Source organism: Podarcis filfolensis (assembly GCF_964270895.1).
Source record: "Podarcis filfolensis genome assembly, chromosome: 3".
NCBI lineage: Eukaryota > Metazoa > Chordata > Lepidosauria > Squamata > Lacertidae > Podarcis > Podarcis filfolensis.
Genome location: NC_139606.1, coordinates 95,732,035 through 95,756,710, shown reverse-complemented (window position 1 = coordinate 95,756,710; position 24,676 = coordinate 95,732,035). Strand labels below are relative to the sequence as shown.

The 24,676-nt window shown below is 42.4% G+C and overlaps 1 protein-coding gene and 2 long non-coding RNA genes across 7 annotated transcripts in view; 2 read left to right on the top strand and 1 right to left on the bottom strand.

The window, feature by feature from the left end:
- Nucleotides 1-24,676, top strand: part of LOC310758848 — a 321,389-nt gene that overhangs the window by 142,161 nt on the left and 154,552 nt on the right. The window lies entirely within an intron of this gene.
- Nucleotides 1-24,676, top strand: part of KCNK2 (potassium two pore domain channel subfamily K member 2) — a 128,363-nt gene that overhangs the window by 12,321 nt on the left and 91,366 nt on the right. Inside the window, exon 1 of one of the 5 annotated variants that reach the window (XM_083605407.1) lies at nt 21,609-21,730. The exons of 2 other annotated variants lie outside the window; for them this stretch is intronic. Coding sequence is in view for 2 of the 3 variants with exons in the window: in XM_083605405.1 (XP_083461531.1) it covers nt 22,887 (1 nt within the window). In the remaining variant the exon portion in view is untranslated. Of the gene's footprint in view, nt 1-21,608; nt 21,731-22,365; nt 22,888-24,676 lie in introns of those variants that run through there. 2 more of the 5 variants (XM_083605405.1, XM_083605406.1) reach the window with 2 other exon arrangements.
- LOC310758911 lies at nt 17,702-22,499 on the bottom strand. Its single transcript, XR_014546086.1, has 2 exons — nt 22,426-22,499; nt 17,702-17,904 (listed from the first exon to the last, which is right to left on the bottom strand). It is a non-coding gene; the product is annotated as an uncharacterized lncRNA (long non-coding RNA).

Here is a 24,676-nt window from a genome sequence, read left to right as displayed (position 1 = left end):
GCATCCTAAAATTTTGACTAGAGATCCTTTAATATTTTGACCATTTGCTTCTCTGTTGGATACCATCAGATTCTCAAAATTTTGCTTAAAGCAGCAAAGCTGTTATATCGGCTCTTGATTCTCCTGCCTCCAAACTTTTGTGGATAACAAAGAGAAGAAGCAAGCAAAACTGCTGAATTGAAAACTTTAAAAACACACTAATCTATCTAGAATGCACTGTGTTCTGGCCCATAGTTTTTTAGGGGAAAGATAAGGATCAACTAGCTCGTATTATTCCTCCCACCTAATAAACTATTCTTTCCTTTCTGCCTGCCTACCATGTACTAATACTCAGAATAACTGTTCTATATCTCTATTGCCATAATTTGTTTCCATTGGGAGAACCTCAGCTGTTCTGTCCTGGTGCTGTTTTTAAACACAATTGGGAAAAATTCTTAAGGCAAATGGTCTCCTATAGTCCAATATATAAATTACGTTCATGGGAGTAGGATTAGGAAAGTAACTTGATGGTTGGTCAAATAGCTGGGCCCTTAATTCTTATAGGATTGCAAGGGAAACCATTTTGACTAAACATATGTTGCACCATGAAAATCAAAATCATAACATTCCAGAGGAATAAGGCACCACCTCGTTGGGTTGTTTATTTTATTCCAGAGGAAAGAAGCTTGATCAACTGAATATGTTGCACAGTATTTCTGAGTAGAAAAATCAGTGTTTGTTAATTATACATAAACAAGAAGTCCCCAGCAATTTCATGAATATTGCTTGTATACACTTGCAATGCTACCCCACTGGTGTCTGGAGAGTGGGCCAGAGGCAGAGCTGAAGGACCTGCTGGATCCTAAGTCAAGCCAGTTCCTAGAAAAGAGTCTGATCTGGACCTGGTGCAGCAAAAGCCACAGCTATATCCACCTCCACCTTTTGCCCCGGTTGATGTGAGCAACGGGGCTCAAGATGCCATGGCGGTTCTGCCTCTTCAGTCCCCTGGAGGAAGTTAGATTTGCTCTGCCCATCAACCTAACGTTATTTATTTAGCAAAATCTATATGCCACTTAATCAATCAATCTCTGAGGGGTTTATGCAAGATGTTATAAAATATTCATTTACAATAGCAATAAAACCAACCCACACAACCTCTCCGTCAATGCTGAGCTGGACAAGTGTATTGGCAAGGGCACTTTGGCAATGGCTCGCCTCTTCAAAAGGGTATAGCAGAATGAGATGTTAGCGACCGATACCAGCATGAAGGTCTACCAGGCTTGCGGTTGAGCATGCTGTTTTATGGTAGTGAGTTGTGGGCAACTGACCACTGCCAGGAGCAACGCTTCGATACCTTCCACATGCACTGTGTCAGGAAGATTTGAGTCATCACATGGCAGGACACGGTCTCAAACAAATATGTGCTCTCCCAAGCTCACATTCCCAGCACGTTCACACTTCTGTCTCAACGACGTTTACACTGGCTTGGTCATTGTGGCGTTTGCCCTCCTAGGTGGGTCACAAGGAAAGGGTTAAATGAGTGTGAAGTGATTGGCCAGTGGGAACCCAAGGGGAGGAGTTAGAATTAGAGTTGGAGTTGTTGGGAAGTCAGTTGGGAGTTGGAGAAGGAAGAGGGAGGATAAGTCTGTGGGTTGGTCTAGTTTTGATGTGAGAGAGTGAGAGAAACTGTTAGGAGGAGTAAGATAGACAGTTGGTATAATCAGTTAGAAGTTATTAGGAAGGTATAGGCCGGTAAAGAAACTAAGATTAAGAAACTGACAAGAAAAATTATCTGAAACCATAACCTTGTTAATGCTTATAAAATAAACCTGCTTGTTTGATTTAATGTTAACAACTGTCTGGACTCAGTGTATACCCGAGAGAAACGGGTTGGTGGCAGCGGGGAAGCGAGCACAGTGGTGGCACAGGGATCAATAGACCGTCAAACGTCCGGGGACCCTGTGTGATCGCCACAGTCATGTCCACAGAAAGGAAGATGGCAGGATCCCCAAGGACGAGCTCCATGAGGAGCTAGCTTCAGGCCCCCCAAAACTGTTGGAATACTATCTCAGTGTTACAAAGATGTCTGCAACATGGCATGAAGGCTGGCAAAATCAACCCCTTCGTGTGGGAATGTCTTGCAGATGATTGCAACACCTGGAGACACTCAGTCAGGTTGTGTATTCACAACAGTGACCAGAGGAGGAATAACCGCTGGGAGCAGCACAGTAAAAAGAAACGCCATGATACATCTGCAGCAGCACAATTGGACGCCTTCATCTGGCCCAGCTGCAGCAAAACATGTCTCTCCCATATCGGTTTCTACAGCCAAAGCAGGCAATGTAACTCTCCAATGGTTTGACTTCACCCCCGAAGGCACACTCCTTCATTGTCTCCCGAGACAGACACAAAAAATGAAGTATTTAAAAGCATTTTCTGCATTTAATTAATGAAGACCATTAGGCAAAGCAGTCCTAAGAGGTAAGTATCCCAAGGCAAAATGAATCAAAACCTAAAAAACAAAACAAAACTGGGAAAGAAATGGGGAATATAATCATAGCATACAAAGCCAAGCCAAGCAATCATAAAAACAAACCTTTTAAACAACCCTGCCAGATGGCACAGTGCATACCAGGGCACATTTACCTTAATTTACAATATCTGAAAAGTCAGGTTTTCATGCTGAAAAACATAGCCTTGCTTCTCCCTCAGAGAGGGCAGTCAGGTGTCTGGCATGCAGCCAGGATGATAACAGCAAGAAGCTCTGCAAGTCTTTTTCACGTTTCCTGAAAACTGTTCATAATGACCCTTGCAGCACAGTCCTGTGCATATTTACTTCGATGTAAGTCTCCTGTGTTCAGTTGTGCATACAGGTATATATTATTCTATTCTATTATTGTCATTTAGGTACTGTCTGCTAACAATGTCATCTAGGTGTTCCCCAGAAATTAAAAGAGAAATAACAGCATATATAACATTATATAACAGCATAACATTATAGCAGCAGATATAACATTAAAGCAGTCAACAACAAGAGTACCCAAAATCAGATCCTTCTAATAGATTTTTTTTTTTTTTAAGCCTGGGGGAAAATGTCAGGTGCACATAAGAGCATCTGCTTGGGAAAAGCATTGCAGAGATTGAGCATCACAGCTTTTGAGAAAACCAAACAGGAGTTTTAAGCAAAGAAGACAGTATCTGAAAGGTACAATACCACAGCTGAAAATCCAAGAGAAGAATCTCATTTAAAAATAAATGCACTTCATAGTTCTGTTATACCCAGCAATATTAAAGTGAACATCCACATTGTGATGAATTTTTCTGTTGACATTCATGTGCAAATGCTGATCTTCCTGAAGCATTTAGCTGAATGTCTGAAAATAAACATGTATTTCTCCACCCTTTGTCAATATTCACTTCTGTATCAAAAAACAATGGGAGAATGACATAGGCTATGAGATTAACCCCACTCAATGGACCAGAATGTGGTCTAAACCCCCCCCCCCTTTAAATCCATATCAGCGAAAAGAAAAGAACTCACTCTGAAACTCACCTACAGGTGGTACCTAACACCAAGAAAACTAGCACTAATACGCCCAGGAACCTCACCAAAATGCTGGAGAGGGTGCACCTCCACAGGCACATACCTCCACATGTGGTGGGAGTGTCCCAAAATCCAACTATTCTGGACAACAGCCATACGAGAAATATGTAAAATAACTAAGCAAGTATTAGACATCACCCCAGAATTGGCCCTACTAAACATCTTCCAAGACAACAATGCCCATTTACACCACAAAGAACTCATAACCCACCTACTTTCAGCAGCCAGAAACACCATAGCCAGACACCAGAGAGACCTGTCAGGAGTAAGCATGGACCAATGGTACCAAATAGTATGGGAAACAGCCTTACTAGAAAAATTAACCAATGAACTGAAACTGGTGCGGGGACAAATAGAGGAAGACGCCTTCACCCCAGTATGGCTCCCCTTTATCACATACACAGCCCAACAAGACAATGACAATAATCCACCAACAGCATACAAATCAATATGGCTAACCTGATCCAAAACACCCACCCCACTCACACATGAAAACAAAGATCACCACAGCCAATCACAAACAAACAACCACACCCTTAGGCCAACCCCAACCTCTCTCACCACCAAAGGAACACAAGTAAACAGCACAAGCAACGCTGACACCAAACCCTACATACATTAAGCATAATAGAAACATTGCCACCCAACCCCAACCCTACCCATCTTCCCTTCCTCCACCCCCCTTTTTTTCTTCTCCCCCTAATGTCTCAACAAATGAAACAGATTTATAAAAATGTTACACGGAAAAAATACGAGACATTACACTTACTTCTGTAAAACAAGAAAATCTTTAATAAAAAAAGAAAAGAAAGAATATTCACTTCTGTATTTTCCAATCACATTTAGTTGACTCTTAATATATAATGACGTATCAATGAATTCTTCAGGCCTACAAAAAGTCTGTGATTCACATGAGTGCTGACATTTATGAGACTTTGGATATTTGCTGGAACATCTATAAATCATACAGATATCAATCAATGTGTTATAGGATATATAACCATATATGGAAAGTTTGGGAATGTGAATCTTCAGTTAATTAATTGCATTTATGAATTGCTTCATAATTGAATAATGTAATTCTCTTGACTAAAAACAGCAGTTCTTGGTATTTCTTATTCATGTGTTGGAAAGTTGGCAACCTATAAATAAACTCATTAATGAATGCATTTGCTAGGCAAGGACATTTCATATAATTGCTACATCAGCCTAGCGTTTCGTATCTCCTCTTACTTTACAATTTAATTTTGTCTCTTGCTATAGGCTACTAGACCAAAACCAAATAGTGAAGGTTAAATCACAAAAGCTAATGGAGCAAACCGATTGCACTTCTGCAATGCCATTTAAACAAATGGCAGCTACAGCAACAGATGGCAGCCAAGAAGAGAATTTATGTAGTGTCTCTTTCTAATGTTGCTGTGCAGTTACTGCTTTTCTTTACTCCAAAAGCACTGTAGCATTAACCAAATGCAAGAATGAAGAGGGATGGGTTTATTGGAAATATACACTTCCTCGGCGGAATGTCAGTAGGAGAGCTCTTAAAAATATTACCAGTACGCTTTAAAGCTCTCTGTTGTTACTTCTTTAACTCAGTGATTCATACTGTTACATGTACTCCAGTTTTCCAAGCCGTGAGAAGTTCCGGGGGTGCAGTGCCTACTCACATTTGGTGGCTTATTGGCATTTTACAATATTTGCATTTCTTTACAAATGTACATGTTGATCATAGATGGAGGTGAACAGCTTAAATACTCTTTAACAGATAGGCCCAAATTTGGTTCTTCTGCACTGGATCTCTAGGGAGGCAGCCAGCACTGTAAGGGCTCGAACTCAGCTCTCTGCATCTCTGTCTTTCTCCCCATGGGTTGCCATATGTCCTCTTTTTCCAGAACATGTCCTCTTTTACATGGGTACGTGAAATGAGAGTTGTCATAGCAATCCATAATTAAAAGCAGAAGTCGGCAAATGTGTCCTCTTTTTTGCTCTTCAAAATTTGGCAACCCTAAATAATAATAATAATAATAATAATAATAATAATAATAATACAGTGGTACCTCGGGTTATATACGCTTCAGGTTACATTTGCTTTAGGTTACAGACTCTGCTAAGCCAGAAATAGTACCTCGGGTTAAGAACTTTGCTTCAGGATGAGAACAGAAATCGTGCTCTGGTGGCACGGCGGCAGCAGGAGGCCCCATTAGCTAAAGTGGTGCTTCAGGTTAAGAACAGTTTCAGGTTAAGAACAGACCTCCCGGAACGAATTAAGTTCTTAACCCGTGGTACCACTATAATAATAATAATAATAATAATAATAATAATAATAATAATAATATTTATACCCTGCCCATCTGGCTGGGTTTCCCTAGCCACTCTGGGCGGCTCCCAACTGAATATTAAACAGAATAAAACATCAAACATTAAAAACTTCCCTAAACAGGGCTACCTTCAGATGTCTTCTAAAAGTCAGATAGTTGTTTATTTCCTTGACATCTGATGGGAGGGTGTTCCACAGGGCGGGCGCCACCACTGAGAAGGCCCTCTGCCTGGTTCCCTGTGACCTCACTTCTCACAGTGAGGGAACCGCCAGAAGCCCTTGGCGCTGGATCTCGGTGTCTGGGCTGAACGGTGGGGGGTAGAGACGCTCCTTCAGGTATACTGGGCCTCTCATATTAAATTATCCATCCTCCTATAGTGTGGACAGAGAGACACAACTCAAGAGTTAGGGAAGGGAAGGGACTGTACTGGCTTGTACAACTGAGAGGCAGATATCCAAGTCAAGCCAACCAATGGGTTATTTTATTCCCAGCAGCAAGATTCAGGAGGAAACTACCAGGAATTTTGTACCTATTGAGAGCTTGGTTTGGGTGTGACAGAAGAATCAAAGAGCCTTGTTTCAAACTCTTCTGCATTATAATAAAAGATATCACAGAAAAGGCCTTGGGGAGTTTGGTACAGACATACAGGGGAAGAAAACCCTCTTTGTCAGCGGGATAGCATCTGGAAAGTTAAACAACTGCTGTCAGTTTCTATGTCCCCCAGAGCAGAGGCGGATTTAAGGAATCACAACTATGATGTACTGAACTGAGTAGAATGGAAGGCAAGAGGGATGGGGGGGCATGTGCCAAATTTTGGCATATTTTTTGGGTAAACAATTGCTAAAACACCAAACAAAATAAATGCTACTTTCACTGTTTGACTCAGTGGTGGGTCGTAATAAGGATTTGATTAGATTCATGTTAGTTGCTGCGAGACTTACGATAACACAAGTGTAGAAGAACAATAGGACTCTTGCCATAGATTTCTAGTACAGTACGCTTTGGAAATTTGCCATTGCAGGGAAGCTTACGCATTAAAACCATGTCATCAAGAGACAAACAAAACAGGATGCCTTTTTAGCAGAATAGAGTACATTTATTTTTCATACAAATAACACTAATAACATTTTCAGCCCATTATGTGACAATTTTGAAGAATCATTAAGGATTCAAGTTTCTGGGGAATTAGCATCCGTTAATGTTGTTTATAATGTCTTAAGTCACTCTGACGAATATGATTATTTTCTTCTATATTAGACCCATTATGAGAAATAATATTACATTAGCTAAGCTGTTGGCCCATTATAATTGTGATACCTTTTCTCTGGCCCAGAAATTTATTTGTTCATTGGTTTTTTTCCCTGTTTAATCCATGTAAATAATTGTAATTCTCAATAATTTTGTAAAAGAAATAAAATATAGATTATCTGTTTTGGTGTGATCACCTCAAGGAATCACTTGAGCCATCACTGAAAAGATTTTATCTAAAGGAAGGTATGTCATGCATAACGAAAAATCAAACATTTCAATAGGGGCAGCAGATATTTTTGACAAGAAAATTAAGAATTCATGTAACCCTGTTGGAATCAAGAGACTGTCTACTTTATTGCTAGAGATTAAGTGGCTTCTTTCTGGAATCATTTTCACTAGTCAGCGGATGGGAGGTTTCTTTGATCTTATGTGGCTGAAACTGATTCATCCTGTTAATTGCTGTGTTTGAACTGGGTTAGCAGGAATTTTCTGCAAGTTGCAGTGCAACTATCTTTTTAGCTGAAAGGTTGGTAAACTTGTGTACATCCATTGCAGAGAATCTCAGCAGAAACAATAGATCTGCATTAATTTAACACACAGGTGTTTCCAGGAAAACTCAGGTTTTCCTAAAGGAGTAACACCAGTCTAAGCTGAAGGAAGAGAGAATCTCATTTTCACTTACTCTTCTTTCTTGAGAAAAATGTGCTCTGCATGTTTCAAAGCTGAGCCCTGGTTCCAAAGCGGAATCAGGCTTCAAATTAATTTGGGACTAGGTGAAAATGGAATTCTCAGGTCCTGATCTAATTGCCTGAAGAGCATAGGGTTCCATGGAGCAGGGGCGGTGGCGGGAAGTGGGATATTTGCACCCCAATCCTAAATATATCTATTTATTTTAATACACACAGTCACATTCATCCATCTAGTCAGCAAGAGTTTTAGAGTGAGTTCTGAGACCTATCCTATTGGTAAAGTGTGTCAACAGCAACTTAATAGGTCATATACAAAAGCTATGGAGGAAAATTAACAGAAACTGTACCCTACAATATCAACAGTTTTGCATTGTGGGTCACATGACCTTGATATTCGAGGTGAGACCAGTATCGTAGGAAGACATTTTATTTGAGGCAGGGGATGAATTTTGTTTTATTTTTTAAAAATGACACAGGTAGGAAATGCTGAGCACGCATGTTTAAGAGTGCCCAATGGGTTAACAAGGCTGTGCAACCAAATTTTGAGGGAATATGTTGTTGGGAAGGCTAAGGCTTCCATGAGATTCTCAGTCTTAGAAGATGGAACAGCGGATACTTCTGGCACTGAACAACTGCCTTCAACTTTTATTGCCTGTCTTGTGATCAAATATTCTTTGATTAATGAGCCAGTCTCCCAAACTCTGCAGTCTGTGAGGTTAGATGTGATGGACATGAAAGAATATATAGAGGATTGCTGGAAATACTGGAATACAGAGAATCTAGTGAGGAGGCTTTAAGCACAATAACAGAATATAAGACATTGGCAGATGAGGTGGTTTGTAGAGTATCTAGATAAAGCCAATCTGCCTTCAATTTGCTATAAGTGCGTCATACCCTCCAACATTTCCCCAATGAAACTAAGGACATCCTAAGGAAAAGTGGGACATTCTAGGATCAAATCAGAAACCTGGGTGTCTTCTTTAAATCAGGGACATCCCTGGAAAACAGGGACATTTGAAGGGTCTGCTACAAGCATCTCAGATACACCACATTAAAAACTTTCAAGCCCATGTCAACTCTATTCAGGAATTTTACAGATCGGAAAACATTGGGGATGTATCTGTTGCTTAGTATGAGTTGTTGAGGGCAAAAATACATCCACCATTGCATCACATGAGTTGCATGTGCAACTCATACATGCTGTCTGTGGTGTCCACTTTAAACACCCTAAATGCTCTGGTCAGTGGATATCTTCAGGAGCAAATGCTCCCATAAGAATTTCCCTATTTGGAGGCCAGACTGGCTTCTGCAAGAAGCAGGACTTACTTCATTGTTGCCAAAGAGCTGTAGTATAAACTTCTATGGGGACTTCCCATAAGCATCTCACTGGCCACTGTGAGAACAGAATACTGGATTAGATGGGTCTTTGGCCTGATCCAGCAGGGCTCTTTTTACTTTCTTATGGACCGTGCAATTCACTCCTTCCCTTCTGGCATTCTTCAGGTTTAAACTGCATAGCTCTGCAGTTGTTTTTTAATTTAATTTTTAAGTTTTTGCTCGGTTTGTAATTTTGCTGTTAATGCATTTTTTAAAATTGCTATTGTTGTTTTGACTTACTTTGATGTAAACAGTTTTGAAACCCCTTTAGGATAAATGGTGGCATTTAAAGGGCGGATATAAATTTAGATGCTGCTGCATCTGAATTTACAGCAGCAGCACCACTACCAAAATATTCTAAGCAGGAACCCCCTTCCCATTGTTTAAATACTGCTTGGCTATGGACTCCCATGCATATGACACAAATGCTTAGCCCTAAGCTGCCTTTTAAACAGGGGTGTTTGTTATGCTATTTCTCCATTAAACTGTGAAGCCTTACAATAATTGTTCATGTTAATAACCTTAAAGTGTGAAAGAGAACATAAACTGCCAGAATTTCAGATTCTGATTCTTTTATGTTTGTTCTTTTTGTGTGTGGGATTATATAGTTAATAAAAAGAGTGCACACAGGAAGCAAAATACTGATTGTTGGCAAATAAATCTCCCTACAATAAATATTTTGCTATTTTAAATACAGTTCTTAGAGCTTTTGCTTGAGCAACACTCTCCCCACCCCCCAGCTTTTAAGGTAATTCATTCCAAGTTTTAAAGTATCATCTGGCTATTTATTTATCATTTAAAGCATTTTTTACCATAATGGTTGCCTTTATGATTTACACAAAAACAAGGCAGTCCTTGCCTGCAGGCTTACAATTTAAAGTACATGGCACAGAAGGAAAAGGTGGAGAGAAGGGAAGAGGAAGACAAGCTTTCACATACCAATTATTAAAGGTACATAAGCCCTGTTCTGGTACTTAGTTTAGGTATTAGAATCATGGGAGGTCATTCCCCCTGAAAAGTACAAGTACTACACACTATGTAATATGCTGTTTTTATCTTACTGCTGTCAATTCTCTTGAAAACTAGACTCACTGCTTCCTGCCACAGCTCAGTGTCTTCATGTTTATGACAAATATGAGCACATAGAAAGAAGCTTAATCTATAGGGGGGGTTTTTTGGGGGGGGATATTGCACCACAGTATCTATTTTTGTGAAAAATTACAGGTATTTGTAAAAACTGGAACCAGACTGGAATAGAACTTTAGGCATGCTGGCTGTCAACTTTTTTCTATAAGCTCAGATGACATTAACGAAACACTGAAAAAGGAAGCAGAAAAGTTAATTACAAAAGAACATTAGGACTGCTTTTGGAATTGGGCCAATGCACCGTTAGCACGCTCCCCCCTTCAAGGAGATAATATTAATTCAAAATAGTAATGAGGTTGTTTTTTTTTCCATCTGCCACACAACTAATCCATAGCAAAAAAGAAACACCCATTAATTCACACTTCTCTCTTAAAGCAACAGCAAAGGAAGCAAAGTGGTGTGAGCGGGAGGTCAGTCACAGCTAGCTTTACTAAAAAAATATATTCTCCTGTGTAAACAAATAAATATGAAATAATCACTTTTATTTCAATAATATGTGGTTCATAGAACCATATAATCATGTTGAGGACAGAGGGCCTTAAGGAGAAGCACAAGGCGCTTGCCAAAGCAAAGGCAATTTGCTAAGCACTGCCAATCCCTGGAACCAACTCGGATACCCCCTTTGTTGGGACTGAGACACAACTTACAGAGCAATGTTTAATCCAAAGAAGGTTCAGTCATTTCATTCTGAACTCTCTGCCAACTATTGCTTCAAAGAGAATTGCATAATATTTGCACAAAAGGCGCTGAATAATACCTGCATAGAGCACCACTCATCTGAATGATCTTACAGGTCTATAAAGAGGTAGGCGGTCTTTTAGAAAACCTGTTCCTGAATTGTTCAGGACTTCATATGTTAACAAGAAGACCTTGAACATAGCCTGGTAGGTGATCAGCAGCCAGTGTAGTTCCCTCATTGCATGTGGAATATGTGCACATCTAGGGGGCAAGGGTGCCAACTTGAATAACATATTGTGGAGGTTCAGGTAAGCCCCAACCCATGTAATCGATCACACTCCATTTGAATGGGAATGCCCATCAACTTTGTGGGTGCCTGACCCCCTAAAATATTTTATTGTGGAAGCTGAAGCCCTCACAGTCCCTAGACATTGGCTCCTATGCTAGGGGTTGTATGGGGTGTTAGGGTAAGGGTAGTGCTTCTTGAGAGCCAGTGTGGTGTAGTGGTTAAGAGCGATAGACTTGTAATCTGGTGAACCAGGTTCGCGTCTCCACTCCTCCACATACAGCTGCTGAGTGACCTTGGGCTAGTCACACTTCTTTGAAGTCTCTCAGCCACACTCACCTCACAGGGTGTTTGTTGTGGGGGAGGAAGAGAAAGGAGAATGTTAGCCGCTTTGAGACTCCTTCGGGTAGTGATAAAGTGGGATATCAAATCCAAGGTCTTCTTCTTCTGGGGGGACACATCATGCTCCTTCTGGGGTAGTTTGTCCACGTTTGGTCCATACCCTGCACTCAGCTCTCACCTGTGGCTCCTAGAAGCATGTGACAGCAGCCACACAGCTTCAACTTGCTGGCTAAACCAAGTGAGTGTAGCCAATGGGTCTCAAACCCTTAGTAAGTTAGGGATGCGAAGACAGGCTCCGGTGGATTGAGCAAACGACACCAATAGTGGATCCAACGGTCAAGGAGATGGTTTCTGCACATGCTGTAGAGGGAATTGAGGGGCAGATGGGGCTCGTCAACCTGGGAAAGTAGCCCATTTAAAGCTCTGCTGCCTGGTGGTATATCTTCAGGAGAAGAAAAGGCTAAGAAGTAAACCCTATACAAATCCAGAGTGGAGTCCCTAGGGTGGTTGGATGAAACCTTGTATGTGTCCCTCTGGCAACACTTGCAGCCAAGCTAGTGGCAAACATACCGCTGTTTTCCTTTGAACCACATCAGCAAAGTTATGGGGGGGGTGACTTGTCATCTGGGCAGTCCAGGACCTCCATACACACTGCCCAGTCTTGCACCCCAGCAAAATGCAGCAAAAACAATGTGGGAGGCAGCAGTTACGAGTTTCTGAGTTACCGGTCTCTGGAGCCATAGCAGATGCTGTGATTCTCCAGCAGTTTGACTTTAGTCCTGGCAGCAAACTGCATTGTCTCTTGAGACAGATGGATGCTGACCACAGCAACAAGGTGCACACAACGAAGCAATGATACCTGTGTATCATTGATGGTTATGTGATCATCTAAAGCAAATATCCCCACAAAATGTAATGCAAATGAGCAACTGCCGAGTAAGTAGACTTTGGCAGAAATCGACCCAATCTAATTGAAAATGTAATAGAATTTGATGGAACTTAAAACTTTTCTGATTTCCCACTGGAAACTCCAATTGTATCATTGGACTAAACTTTTTTTTTAACCATTATTTACTCCAAGACCCCTTAGTGGTTTTCCCCTGCTGTTTCTTTATTCTGCATAAAGAAGGTATCCAGCAGTGGGACAGGAAAAAAGGTAATTTTTGGACAGCTAGCATGCTGCCACCAAAACTCTGGAGAATGGGGGTGGGGACCCCCACAAAGCAGATTTTGAAGGGAAAAAGAGAATCACTAAAAGAAACCTTCCTTCCTTCCTCATTTCTCACTTGCTGCATTTTGATAATTTTTGCATTGGCTTCTTCACGTTTTTCATGCAAGCATTCTATTGCTGCTTGTCTGTCTCTTGTGTGTTAATTTAATCAGCTTGTATTTTACCCAATCATTTCTTCTAATTTCAATGTTCAGTGCCATCACTTAAGTAGCCACAATGGTACTGTCTATGCAAAGAGAGAAGTATCAGTAGGCTTGTGAATGCACCAATGTTTTCAGAAGAACAGAAAATCTGGTGTATGGGGGAGGAATCCTAAGCAGTCCAGTGAGGGCTAAGTAGCCATGAAATGTTGGCTCATTGTTGGGGGAATTTGTTTCAGGGGTTAGCATTTCTTATTTCCCCCTCTCCTGGCTTATAGACTCTGTCATCCACATTTTTTTAATTTTTAATTTTGCTACATCCATCTTCATACTCAAATGATCCTCAAATCTATTCAGTTCTGATATAATTTGATCACCAGTAATGACCTCGGGTTTAATAATAACATCAGCTTCTCCAGGCCTAGGCTCCATTTTTAATTAAAAGTACTTAGTTATATTACTCTTCATTTTTATTTTTAACATAAATAAGCACAGGAAGTCATGAAGGGAAGGAAAATACTGAAACATTTCCTACACGTTTAACATTTTCCATAATTCAATGAATAATGATGATAAATCAATAAATTCTTCAGATAAATAGGCAATAATTAATGCAGAATCATAATGAATGATGGTCGTATTAAATCATTAATCAAATAGTCAGCTTGTTTCACATTCTACCAATATCTGCCAATAGACCACCAGTAGCATCTAAATAGGGTGCCATGAGCTCTATCCAATAGTGACTTAGAGAGGTTCTTCTCACACAAGATGAAGCATTCAGTTTCCACAAATCCCATTTACCTGCTGCAGTCTTCTATGTTCTGGGTAGCCACTCACCTTCCAGGAGGTGGCAAAGACTGCAGTGGTGGAGGGAGGGGGATAGTTGAAAATCAGATGACCTATGTGGTGCAAGCAGAAATGTTTTTCACTAGTTCAAAACCACCATTAGGTACAATGCCATGATCTTTCATTTCAAGCTAATCTGAAATCAATCCATCTGATCTGCCAAACCAAGCCAATTAATCTTATCAGTCCATGATTACTTCTAAGTACTTCATCCAGGTGAAAGCTATTAAGAGCTAGTAACACGACATTGGCAAGAGCAGGAATCCCACAAGGAGACCTGCGAGTTGAAGAAAATATGCCTTGACAATATTAATGATGACAACAAATACACTGTGAATTCTGAAACAACTTCCCACTCTCTGTCCATGAATAAATAAGACAGTTACGAGAGCTGGAAAAAATTACAGCCCAATTAAGAGTGGCAACCAAGCAGTATGAAAATAGATGGGCACATGTGAAAATGTTCCCCCTATAAATTGGCGCTGCATTAGAGAACGATCACATAGATGCCTAACAAATAATTTGTCATGCTGTGATCAAGATACACAAGTGAGTGTGATAATTACTTTGATTGAGATTTTAGTTAATGATACCTAGGAGTCTCTCTCCTCTTTTTAAAAACAAAAAACGCCAAAAAAAAACCAAGCAATGTTTTCCTACAGAAAAACACCATGAATAAATACAAGTGTAAACACTTTCGACATTTATTTCTGGAAGAAAACATGGGGAAATTCTTTCTTTATTTCAACATAAGCAGCGATTGTGAACAGCTTCGCTTTAAATGTGTTTGACACCACAGCAACATTTCTCCCACCCACCCCTGAAACGCTGATAGATTACGGGTTGTATTCTAGCCTCATATATGTTTAGTGTGGTTACTTTTAGTTATTACTACGTGTTTTAAATATTTATCTGTTTCTTATGTAAGTTGCCTTGAGACCCTGGACTACAAGGTGATGCATACTAATACTAATACTCAAATACTAATACTAATACTAGATACTACTGCCCAGCCCTGCCAGTGTCACCCTATCAGGCCAGAGTTCCTTGTTTCATGGCTAAGGATGCAGACGCCAGTGAAAAATCTTGTTAACAAGGCATTCTGGGGATGGGATGAGCTGATCCTGGAACTATTGACAGTGCCCAGCGTCACTCTTAGATGGGGGTCCAGATGGTATTTCCTCACTTGATCCATGACACCCCTGGCTATTTTCTCTAGCCCTGTGGCATACATTGTCAGCCGATCCAGCAGCACCTTTTTGAAGATTACAAGTGCAAACGACACTGAACTCTGTCTTGACACTAGCTGTACTTGTGGAAACAGGATTCAAATATAGTTCTGTATGCATAACAAAATGTGGACATTAGCTTCAGCCTTCCATTACTGAAGTATTTCAAAAGCGTTCATGGGTGCTGAACAGTTTTCCAAGGTGCTCCACCCAGTGGCCTAGCGTGGGGGGTGCAGGGGGGCCGGCAGCACCGGGCACAACATCTGGGGGTTAGGGTTAGGGGGCGCAAATCCACGGGTTAGGGGCGCAAATCCACAGGTTAGGGGGCACAAATTACTTGCCTTGCCCTGGGTGCTGACAACCCACGCTACGCCACTGGCTCCACCATCATGCAACTGTGTTTCTTCTGTTTATAAACATTGTGGGTGCCATGTACTCTCCCCACAACTTTTAAATATTTTTCTTATGTTGTGCACTGGTGACATCAGTTGCAAAGAATTTGCTAGGAAAACTAGAAAGATATATTGTAACCTCGGCCCTCACTTGATCCTGTCTATGTTTGTCTGCAGTATGTTTTTTCAGTGTTTGAGCTTGTTTGCTTAATGAAGTTCTGAACCAATGTAGTGCTCAAACTTCAAACTGTTCAGAGGTCACCTCTAAATTGGAAGGGCAAGATGGTCACACACAATATTCCAGTGAGCATTACAACAAAAATATAAGAAGGCTTGATTCTGTGGAACAGACACTGCAAAAATAAAAGGTCCCAAAGAAAATATGGCATGCAACATAGACCTTTTTTGTCGGGCATGAACAAGATGTTGTTCTTTCCTGGATTCAAGATGTCTCTTATTAAAACCATCACACTGAGTAATGTTTCAGCTGAGAAAGCAGCAAGGGTGTCCAATGCTGAAATGAGGCATAAACTTAGAAATAACCAAAAAAATAACACGATATAAACAAGAAATGACCTTTTTATACCAAACATTTCTCAATGGCAAGCAATTACGGTCACTCAAACTTTTTATTACACATTACCTTGCACTTGCTAACTATTAAATAGTTTTGTGTGCCAGTATTGCAGTACTGGACTGTAATACAGGTTGATTTTTAGATGCATTGAATGGTTGCTTATTATATGCCTGTATAATGTACAAAGGCTTATGGATGAGAATAAGGATAAAAGCAAGTTTAAAGCCCATCACAAAATTTACTGCAAAGTACAAAAGTGTTAGGACAGAATGGTACCATGAGAATGTTGTAGATGATATAAGAACAGTGGCAGAGAAATCTTTTAACAAACATAAAGCAAAATGGTTTAGGCTGCAATCCTGTACACCTGGGATAAAGTTTTATTGAACTTAACTGGATTTACTTCTGAATAAACAGAAAATAAATACTTCTGAATAAACAGTAATCATTGCACAGAAGATGTCATAAAACATGACTTTTCATTGATGTGGCCACACTCTTACTCTGGTGCCACAATCAGACAAGTCAGCACAAATTTTAGGACTGGATTTTAGCTATGGGCTTACGAAGCCAGTAAATTATTGAAGCTGCAGGAAATATGGGGTATCTCTCTCTCACTAGAATTATGAAGTTGGAGAAGGTTCTAGCTAGCTCCTATATTTCTAACAACTATGACAAAAATTGGTTGGGTACGTTGGGGCTGCAGCTATTATGCTGCAAGTACTCACTTGTGCTTGTTAGGATACAGCAGAGAAAATGAAGTAAAAACAAACAAATATAGTCTTTATACCATATAGAGCAGATCCTAAGTTTGGCGGTTCAGCTTCAGATCTCTGCAAGTGATGGGCTCACCCTAGACTTGTTGTCATTTTATAGCAAAAATAGTCTCACTTTTGTAAAGTTGCAAACATTCCCTCAGTTGTATACCACCTTTTGAGGACTATGCCACAGAATGGCATAGTCATACTGTATACTGTATGTCAGATATACAGTATATCTATGTCAGATATACAGTATGGACAGTATCCAACTATATAATTATGATAGTGCAACAACATTTAGCTGCACAATATAATGTCCCCTCCCTCTCCTCTCCTTTCCCTGTGCCCCGCTAAATCTCTTCTACAGGGTTGGAGGAATCCTCACAACAGATTTAGGGGGCACACAAGGAGAGGACAGAGTAGGCAAGTTACATTGTACAATTAAAAATACTGTGGTTGACTACTGTAACATTAGTTGGTTACCACCCTATATATTTGTTATACTTATATACTGCCCATGCAGAATTAGCTCTGCGCAATTTACAAAAGCCACTACAAGTATAAAACAGACCAGAATCTAAACAATAAAAACAATTATTAAAAACGCAACAAGCAAAAGCCATATAAATTTAAAACCAATGTAAAACTAGCAGGGGACAATTTGGTGCAGAATCCAAAAGCACCAGGAGAATACTTTAAGTAAATAAACATTTTAAACTTTGGAAGTGCTACAAAAACAATTGAAATCAATACTGTAGAGTATGACAGTGATATATATGATTAAGAGAAAGGGTTAATTGCTTCTATCAGTAGGATGCTAATGTGATAAAGGCAAAAGCACCTTTTGTTTACTGCTAATCTTTAGTTGCTACTTGTGAAAAATAACTTTAAATAATGAAGGCTGCTACAAGGATCTCATTCTGCTGTCATAATTCTCAGAGCCCGGTTATCTGAGGATGGTGGCCCTTTCTTCTGAAATGTTTCATTAGCCATATAGATTGACAGAAGATCCATAGTGTAATATGAAGGCACATGAAGTCAGGATCAGCCTAGGATACCTGTGAAGATAAAATGAGGTCACCACCTTGCCAAAGCTAAGCGAGTCTGGGACTGGTCAGTGTCTGGATGGGTTTCCACCTGAAAACCATATGCACACTGATTTACTTTCCATGGTGAAAGAAAGGCAAGGATTTTAATGAAAGAAAATAAAAAGTGTAAATGCATGTGTTCCATGGAACACAAGCGACAGCCTAAGTCCTATGAAACAGGAAATGCTAAAAACAATAAGGCGAGGCTGTTCTACTTAATGCGTCTTACAGACAACCCCTAGATAAAATGCCTTATGCCGCTTTTTCCATACAACTGTAGAAGGAACTGTAGGAACAGAATCTTTTCCCTCATGGGAGGAACAGGCAGTGTTTATACAGGGCCATTGGTAACAAACTTTTCAGGGGGGAAAGGAGCTTGATATTTTATGTACAGTTTTTTTTCCAGGCTCTAGCGGAAGAGAATTAGGTCATGTAAATATGTAGTGATGCCCTTTCTATCTAGAGGCTCCACTACAAATTGTGGAGCTTTGCAGATCCTTCCAATAGTAAGTAGTATTTGGGCCAAAGCCTACATCCGAGTTATGGCTACACTCCTAAAACAACTTACTCTAGAGTATTTGCTCTAAGGTATGTTATTGGAAGAGAATGTTCTAAGGTATGTTATTGGAAGATAGATGCCTAAATGCACTTATTTTATTTATACTTGTTTCTCTGCATCACAGAGATCAGTCTGCTTGAGAAAAGTGGGGTGTGAAGCTGGCCCTTAAGAATTCATCCCATTGATCTAAATAGATTTAAGAATAAAAGCCTCAAGGCACAATTGAATAAATACCTTTTGTGTGTACAGCGCAGATCGTGGTGCAGCCTTTACAACTTATTTAATATCACACATTCAAAAAATTGGCTTGAAAGTTGAAGGCCTTGTTTAGCGGGATTAAGACTAACAGTATGCTCCCCCCTCATTTGTAACCCACACTCTCAGTACACTTCCATATGGCAGCTTTTGGTGCTGATGGTTTGGGCTGTGGTGCATAATTTGAAGAAACACCACCTCCTATGCCATGAGTGGAGAGCCTTCAGCCCACAGGCCTAATTAGGTTCACCAGCCCACCCCATTTGGCTCACAAAGCCATTTTAGGCAAGCCACACCCATCTACCCTACACACGATATCACACATGCCATCGAGTAAGGAGCATGTAAGGTAGAGCTTGGGCAAAAAGGGCTTTGCAGGCACCACGGATCAGGTTTGGAAACACTGCACAATGTGCTTTGCAAGTGCTGGGCTTAGTGCCTTTTAGTTTTAGGAGGAGTTTCCCCTTATTCAGAGACCTCTAACAACAACAAAAGCTGGTTATGGGTTAAAGGGAGCTTCTTTGAAGGCACACTCTTGCGCGGCTCAAAGAGGATTGCTCAAACAGATGATCAGTGATTACAGTGACCTCCTTGGAACTTTGACAGCTGTCAGTTACCTGGCCTCATTATGACATCAGGTGATTGATGGGTGGGTGCTCCTGCCTACCTACCAAAATTGGCCCATGGGTGTGTGTGTGAGAAGACTCTGACCTGCCATCTGAATCAATTTCCTCATTCCTGTCCCATATTCTAAGGCCATCAAGCTGATGCCTTCCTCTAAATACCACTTCTATTGGAGATGAGGCTTGCGATTAAGGCAGGAATGGCACAGGGCTTTGCATATCAGCTAATGGGTAATGCCTACCAACCCGCTTCCAGCTGTGTCATATTTTCTCCTGCCCCATATCATACAGATAATGTCACATATGATTTCAGGTGTAGGACAGGAAAGCATAGCTTGACCCAAATGGACTGGAGGTACCCAAATACAGGTTTTCTGGAAGTGGTGTCCTAGCTATGAAATGCCATCTCTGGGGAAGTATGCCCTATGGTCCTTTAAGCACCAGGCAAACCATTAAAAAAAATAAATTCATCCAGGCATGTGGGAAAAAAATTAAAAATAGTTTATTCCCTGAGTATTAATTGTGCCTTTATATGCTGTTTGTTTTATTTGTTTTACTTATTGTTACTTTTATTTTTCTGTAAACTGCCTCGAAATAATTGCTAAAAGTAGCTTAGAAGTGCTTTCAATAAATAAAAAAGGGAAAACCTGTACCTGCAATTGACCTTTATGGAGCTAAGCTATATGATTAGTTACAGATAGGTAGCCGTGTTGGTCTGCCATAGTCAAAACAAAAAATTTTTTTTTCTTCCAGTAGCACCTTAAAGACCAACTAAGTTAGTTCTTGGTATGAGCTTTCGTGTGCATGCACATGTATCTGAAGAAGTGTGCATGCACACGAAAGCTCATACCAAGAACTAACTTAGTTGGTCTTTAAGGTGCTACTGGAAGAAATTTTTTTTTTCTATATGATTAGTTTAGTCATGCAGAGGTAAGCAACCTGTGACACGCCAGATGTTGCAGCCCCTGCCATTAGCCATGATTTGGAGTCCAACAACATCTGGAGAGCCACAGGCTGCCCTCTTGTTAACTGCATGACTTCAGGTAGGGGTATTTCATTCCCTATAGCAGGGTTTCCCAAATTTGGGTCTCCAGCTGTTTTTGGACTACAATTCCCATCATACCTGACAACTGGTCCTGCTAGCTAGGGATGATGGAGACCCAAGTTTGGGAACCCTGCCCTATAATATCCTACATGTAGAAAACAAAAATGTAAGAGAGAACAGCTCTAAGGCTGGTTTCCTCCCTGACTCACAACTTTTATATGCACTTGTTTTCAATGAGAAAGCATAAGCAATGTAAGTCCTAACAAGAGTTGCACCAAATAATTCTGTTGATAAATTAGCTAAGCTCTTGGCTGGAGAGGCTGGCAGGGACTGTGGAAGCAACTTGCCAAAGACCAGTTTCCAGAGGGTTAAGTGTAATGAAACTGCACACCTGATCCCTTAAATGAGAGCAACCTGGGCAAACCTTTAGTTAGGCCAATTTCACCTGTGTTGTTTGAACTGGCTTTTCTGCATCTGCAAACTCAACTGGCTTACAAGGTGCATTTGAATTAAAGCCATCTCTCTTTTGCTTTCTATCCGATGCTTGGCAAACCCTCACATGTGTGCTTGTACAAGCAGCATGTGAGAGAGGCTCAGAGGCATTTTAAGTTTTAATGAAAGGTCCCAAGAAGGCTGTCCCCAGTTCACAACAACTTATTAATGTTTATATGTATGGTCCTGACTGAGATTCTGGGCTCATCCATACTAATTTTCCTCCACGCTTTCCAGGTACTGGGTTGTGCTTTTCCTGTTTGTGTCACGTCCTTCCTTTCTTTTGCCCCACTTCTTTCCCTGCAGAAACCCACTCTTTAACGCTCTCCGCAGAAAAACCCGAATTGCTGTTTGTTCTGATTGAGCGTTAGAGAGCGGGTTTTCTTGGGGCAAGCGGTGGGTCAGAAAAAGCACAGACCCGTGCCTAGAAAGCACAGGGCAAAAGGTAAATGTGGATGACTCAGGCCAGATGTCCAAGAGAAGGGGTCATCAAAGGGTCAGGGCAAAGGAATGTGTTTGTGTGTTTCTTCCCATTTAACAAGGGCTGCTTCCTCTTTACCTTAGGACTTCCCTCCCTAGCATTGGCTGGCACCCATCACCAATAATAGTTAATAATATATAACCAAAATGGTTGGTTATATACATCTAACCAACAGGAGGCGGAGCCAGAGCCAATGACAGGCAGAACCAGAGCCAAGGCGAGGCAGAGATAACTAATTATAGGTTTGTCCCCCATCAACCCTGCTGAGTTTTATGAGGGACAGCATGGAGACTGAGGTGGAGGAGGAGGAAGATGGACTGGCTGTATAAGAAAGAGAGCAGGTAGAAGCTGCTGCGGGTCGACTGGTGCTGGCAGGGCTCCTGTGGCTGTTGCCCCGTGAGGAGACCAAAGCCTTCAGCTTCCACACACAACTGGCGTTTGGCGGGAAAAGGGCCGATTGGCGAGTATTGGCCGGCCCGTCGTGCCACGGGCGCGCGCGCGCGCATCGGGGTGGGCGGGGAAGAACGGCTGTCAGTCATACACATCTGGCAGGAGAGTCGCCTCGAAGAGCCCACCCTAGCAGGAAAGCTTGCCCGCAGAGAGGGGTCAGGGCCACAGGTCATGCCTGAGCATCATCTGCCTTAAACGTTATAATTGTATATACAATATATAGGGCTGCCTGTAGCCCCCTCCATTCACAGAGATATGTAAGAAGGGCAATTGTGGAGGCGCCCAGCCGGCAGGGTGAGGGGTAGGGGGCGGGCGAAGGTACTCGCCCCTCACAAACACCTCAGCAGTTCCACAAAAACTAAACCCCGAGAACTGCGGAAAGGGCTCCGTGGACAGCGCGCCAGAAGACTCCGGTCGGTTCCTTTTCGGAGTGCCGAGACCCCTTTACGTCCAAAAAGGCGCGAGCCGCGCGCTCGGGAAGGTTGGGAGGACGGAGGTGGCCGGGAGAGGTGGGTGGGGAGAGGAGGAGAGCAGCGAGCGGAGGGAGTTTCCACACACACACACACACACACGGAATCATACACACCTTGAGTGGAGCCAGTCGCTTTGCACAGGCACCCAGACACCGCAGGAGACGCACGCACGAGGCGCCTCACACACGCGCGCGCACACACACACACACACACAGGCGCGCGCAGGCAGCTCACACCCCGGCGAGAGGGCGCGCGTGGATTCCGAGCTGAGCAGCTTTCTCTTTCTTTCTTTCCTTTCCTTTTTTTGTATGCCTCCCTGCGTGTGCGTGCGCGCGTGTGCCTGCCCGCCCGCCTGCCTCTCTCCCCCCCTCCCTCTCTTTCTATCTCTGTGGTGCCTCTTCCGACCCACGCGCTGCTCCTCTCTCTTTCTTTTCTCTCCCCCCCTTCCCCTCCTCTTTCCTCTCCCACCCCGACCCCCTCGCCACCTCTCTCAGCTCTCAAACTCTGCCTCCCCGAGCCCTGAAAAAATGCCTGGCCGTGAAGCGAGGAGAGGGCACCGGGTCTGTAAATAAGAAGTGAGTACTCGTTACAATGGCGCGTCTCGCTGGCTCGGTGAGAAGGAAAGAAAGAGAGAGAGATATATGCCTGGGAAGACAAAAAAAGAAAAATGCTGCATGCTCCTTTGCTTTTGCCGATGCATCTTCGCTCTAGGGCAGGGGGGGGGGACGGACTCCCCCCTCCCCACAAAAGAGCCCCACCCCACCCATTTGCAGGAGAGCCCGTTTTGCCCATGCCCACCCACCTGCCTCGCTGTCTTTCTCTGCCTCCATCCATCCCTCCCTCGCCTCCCCCCCCCCCAGCTCTCCATCCTTCTTGCACGAGCTTTCCTTGCTGCATGCAACACCTTGGCTCCTAGGCGCTTCCTTGCACTTAATCTTTGTTCAAGGGGTGTGTGTTGCTTCGGCTGGGGACATAAGGAAAAGGGAAGGTGGGGGGGATGAAGCCGAAGGTCCGGGAGGTTCATAAAAACCCTCCCGAATCCAGCCCGCTCCCTGCTATCCTTGTGGGCATGGGAAGACGCGCCGTTTGCAAACCATTTCAAGAGCATCTTTTCTCTTTATTTTTAAAGGGGCGAGGAGGAAAATGGGTTGCTTCCCTTTTTAAAAAAAAAAGAGCGGGGGGAGGGGAGGCATGGGGATGTAATTTATCCCTCGGGATGCTTTTCAGAGTGAAGGCTCCTTATTTACCCTGGGAGCGAGCGGGGTGGTGGTGTTGAATCTTGGCAAGGTGGATGAGCTTCATGAGGGCTAAGCAGGTGGATGGGGATGGATGAACAGTGAAGGATTGATGGGGAAGGGGGATGCTGAGAGTGGGGATGTCTGCTATATATGCGATCAGCGTTAAGACGAAGACGCTTTAAGCTCCCATCCCTCCCACCCACCCCTGCTTTGTTAGCTTAGCTGCATACAGCTTCCTAAAGGGGAGTGGATCAAGGGAACTTAGGGACTGCACTTCCCTGGGGTGTCAGGATTTCCTTTGGAGTATGGGCGTGAGTTGCATCTGGGCAGAAGGTGGGAGGCACATTTAAAAAATAAGAGAACAGAATGTCCTGGTGAATAACAGGAGGGCTGTTGCAACAAACCTGGATTGCCACCATTTTGGGGTGGGAGAAAGAGATGAAGCAGGGTGACAACACGTTGAGGGGGAAGAGAGATCAAAGTGATAGTGCCAGCACTGAGCAGTGGTGGGATGGGGATTCCCCCACGGATTGTCCTAATTTTCCTGCCCATGGCACATTCCTCAACCTTATCCGCTACCCAGTTAAAGCAAAGTATATTTATTTGTCAATCCAAGGTATCCGTAAAAGTCCACAGGGCTTTAACGCTGGTAGCTGCAGCCCAATCAGCTTTTAGATTGCCCTGCTAAACATCAAGCCATTACCACCATCAGTCAGAAAGGGAGCTTACATTAAAGGCCCTAGGCAAGCATCATTCAAACCAGTGACTCTGTAATGCTCCCCCTCAAATCAATGGGATTAGTTCCATCACATCTCTTGCAGGCAGAGTGAGGTGGCTCTAAGACTGCATCTTCAGCCACTTAGAAATATCTGATTGCATCAGTGTAGTTGTTTGGCAGTAAAAGTTGCCAGGCAGCCAATACAATGAAGGGTCTTAGGCGTGTGAAGGTATTGCCTCAAGTTATAGCTTTCTAGGAGTTGAAAAAGAGTAACTACATGACAGCTCAGTGCAATGAGTCATGACGAATGATCACCTGAAGTTTCTCATCTGTGACAGCTCCTACCTGCTGCCCCTTTTGGGGGGAAGGGGAGCTCACGTCTACAACTATACTAATTAAATTTGCTAT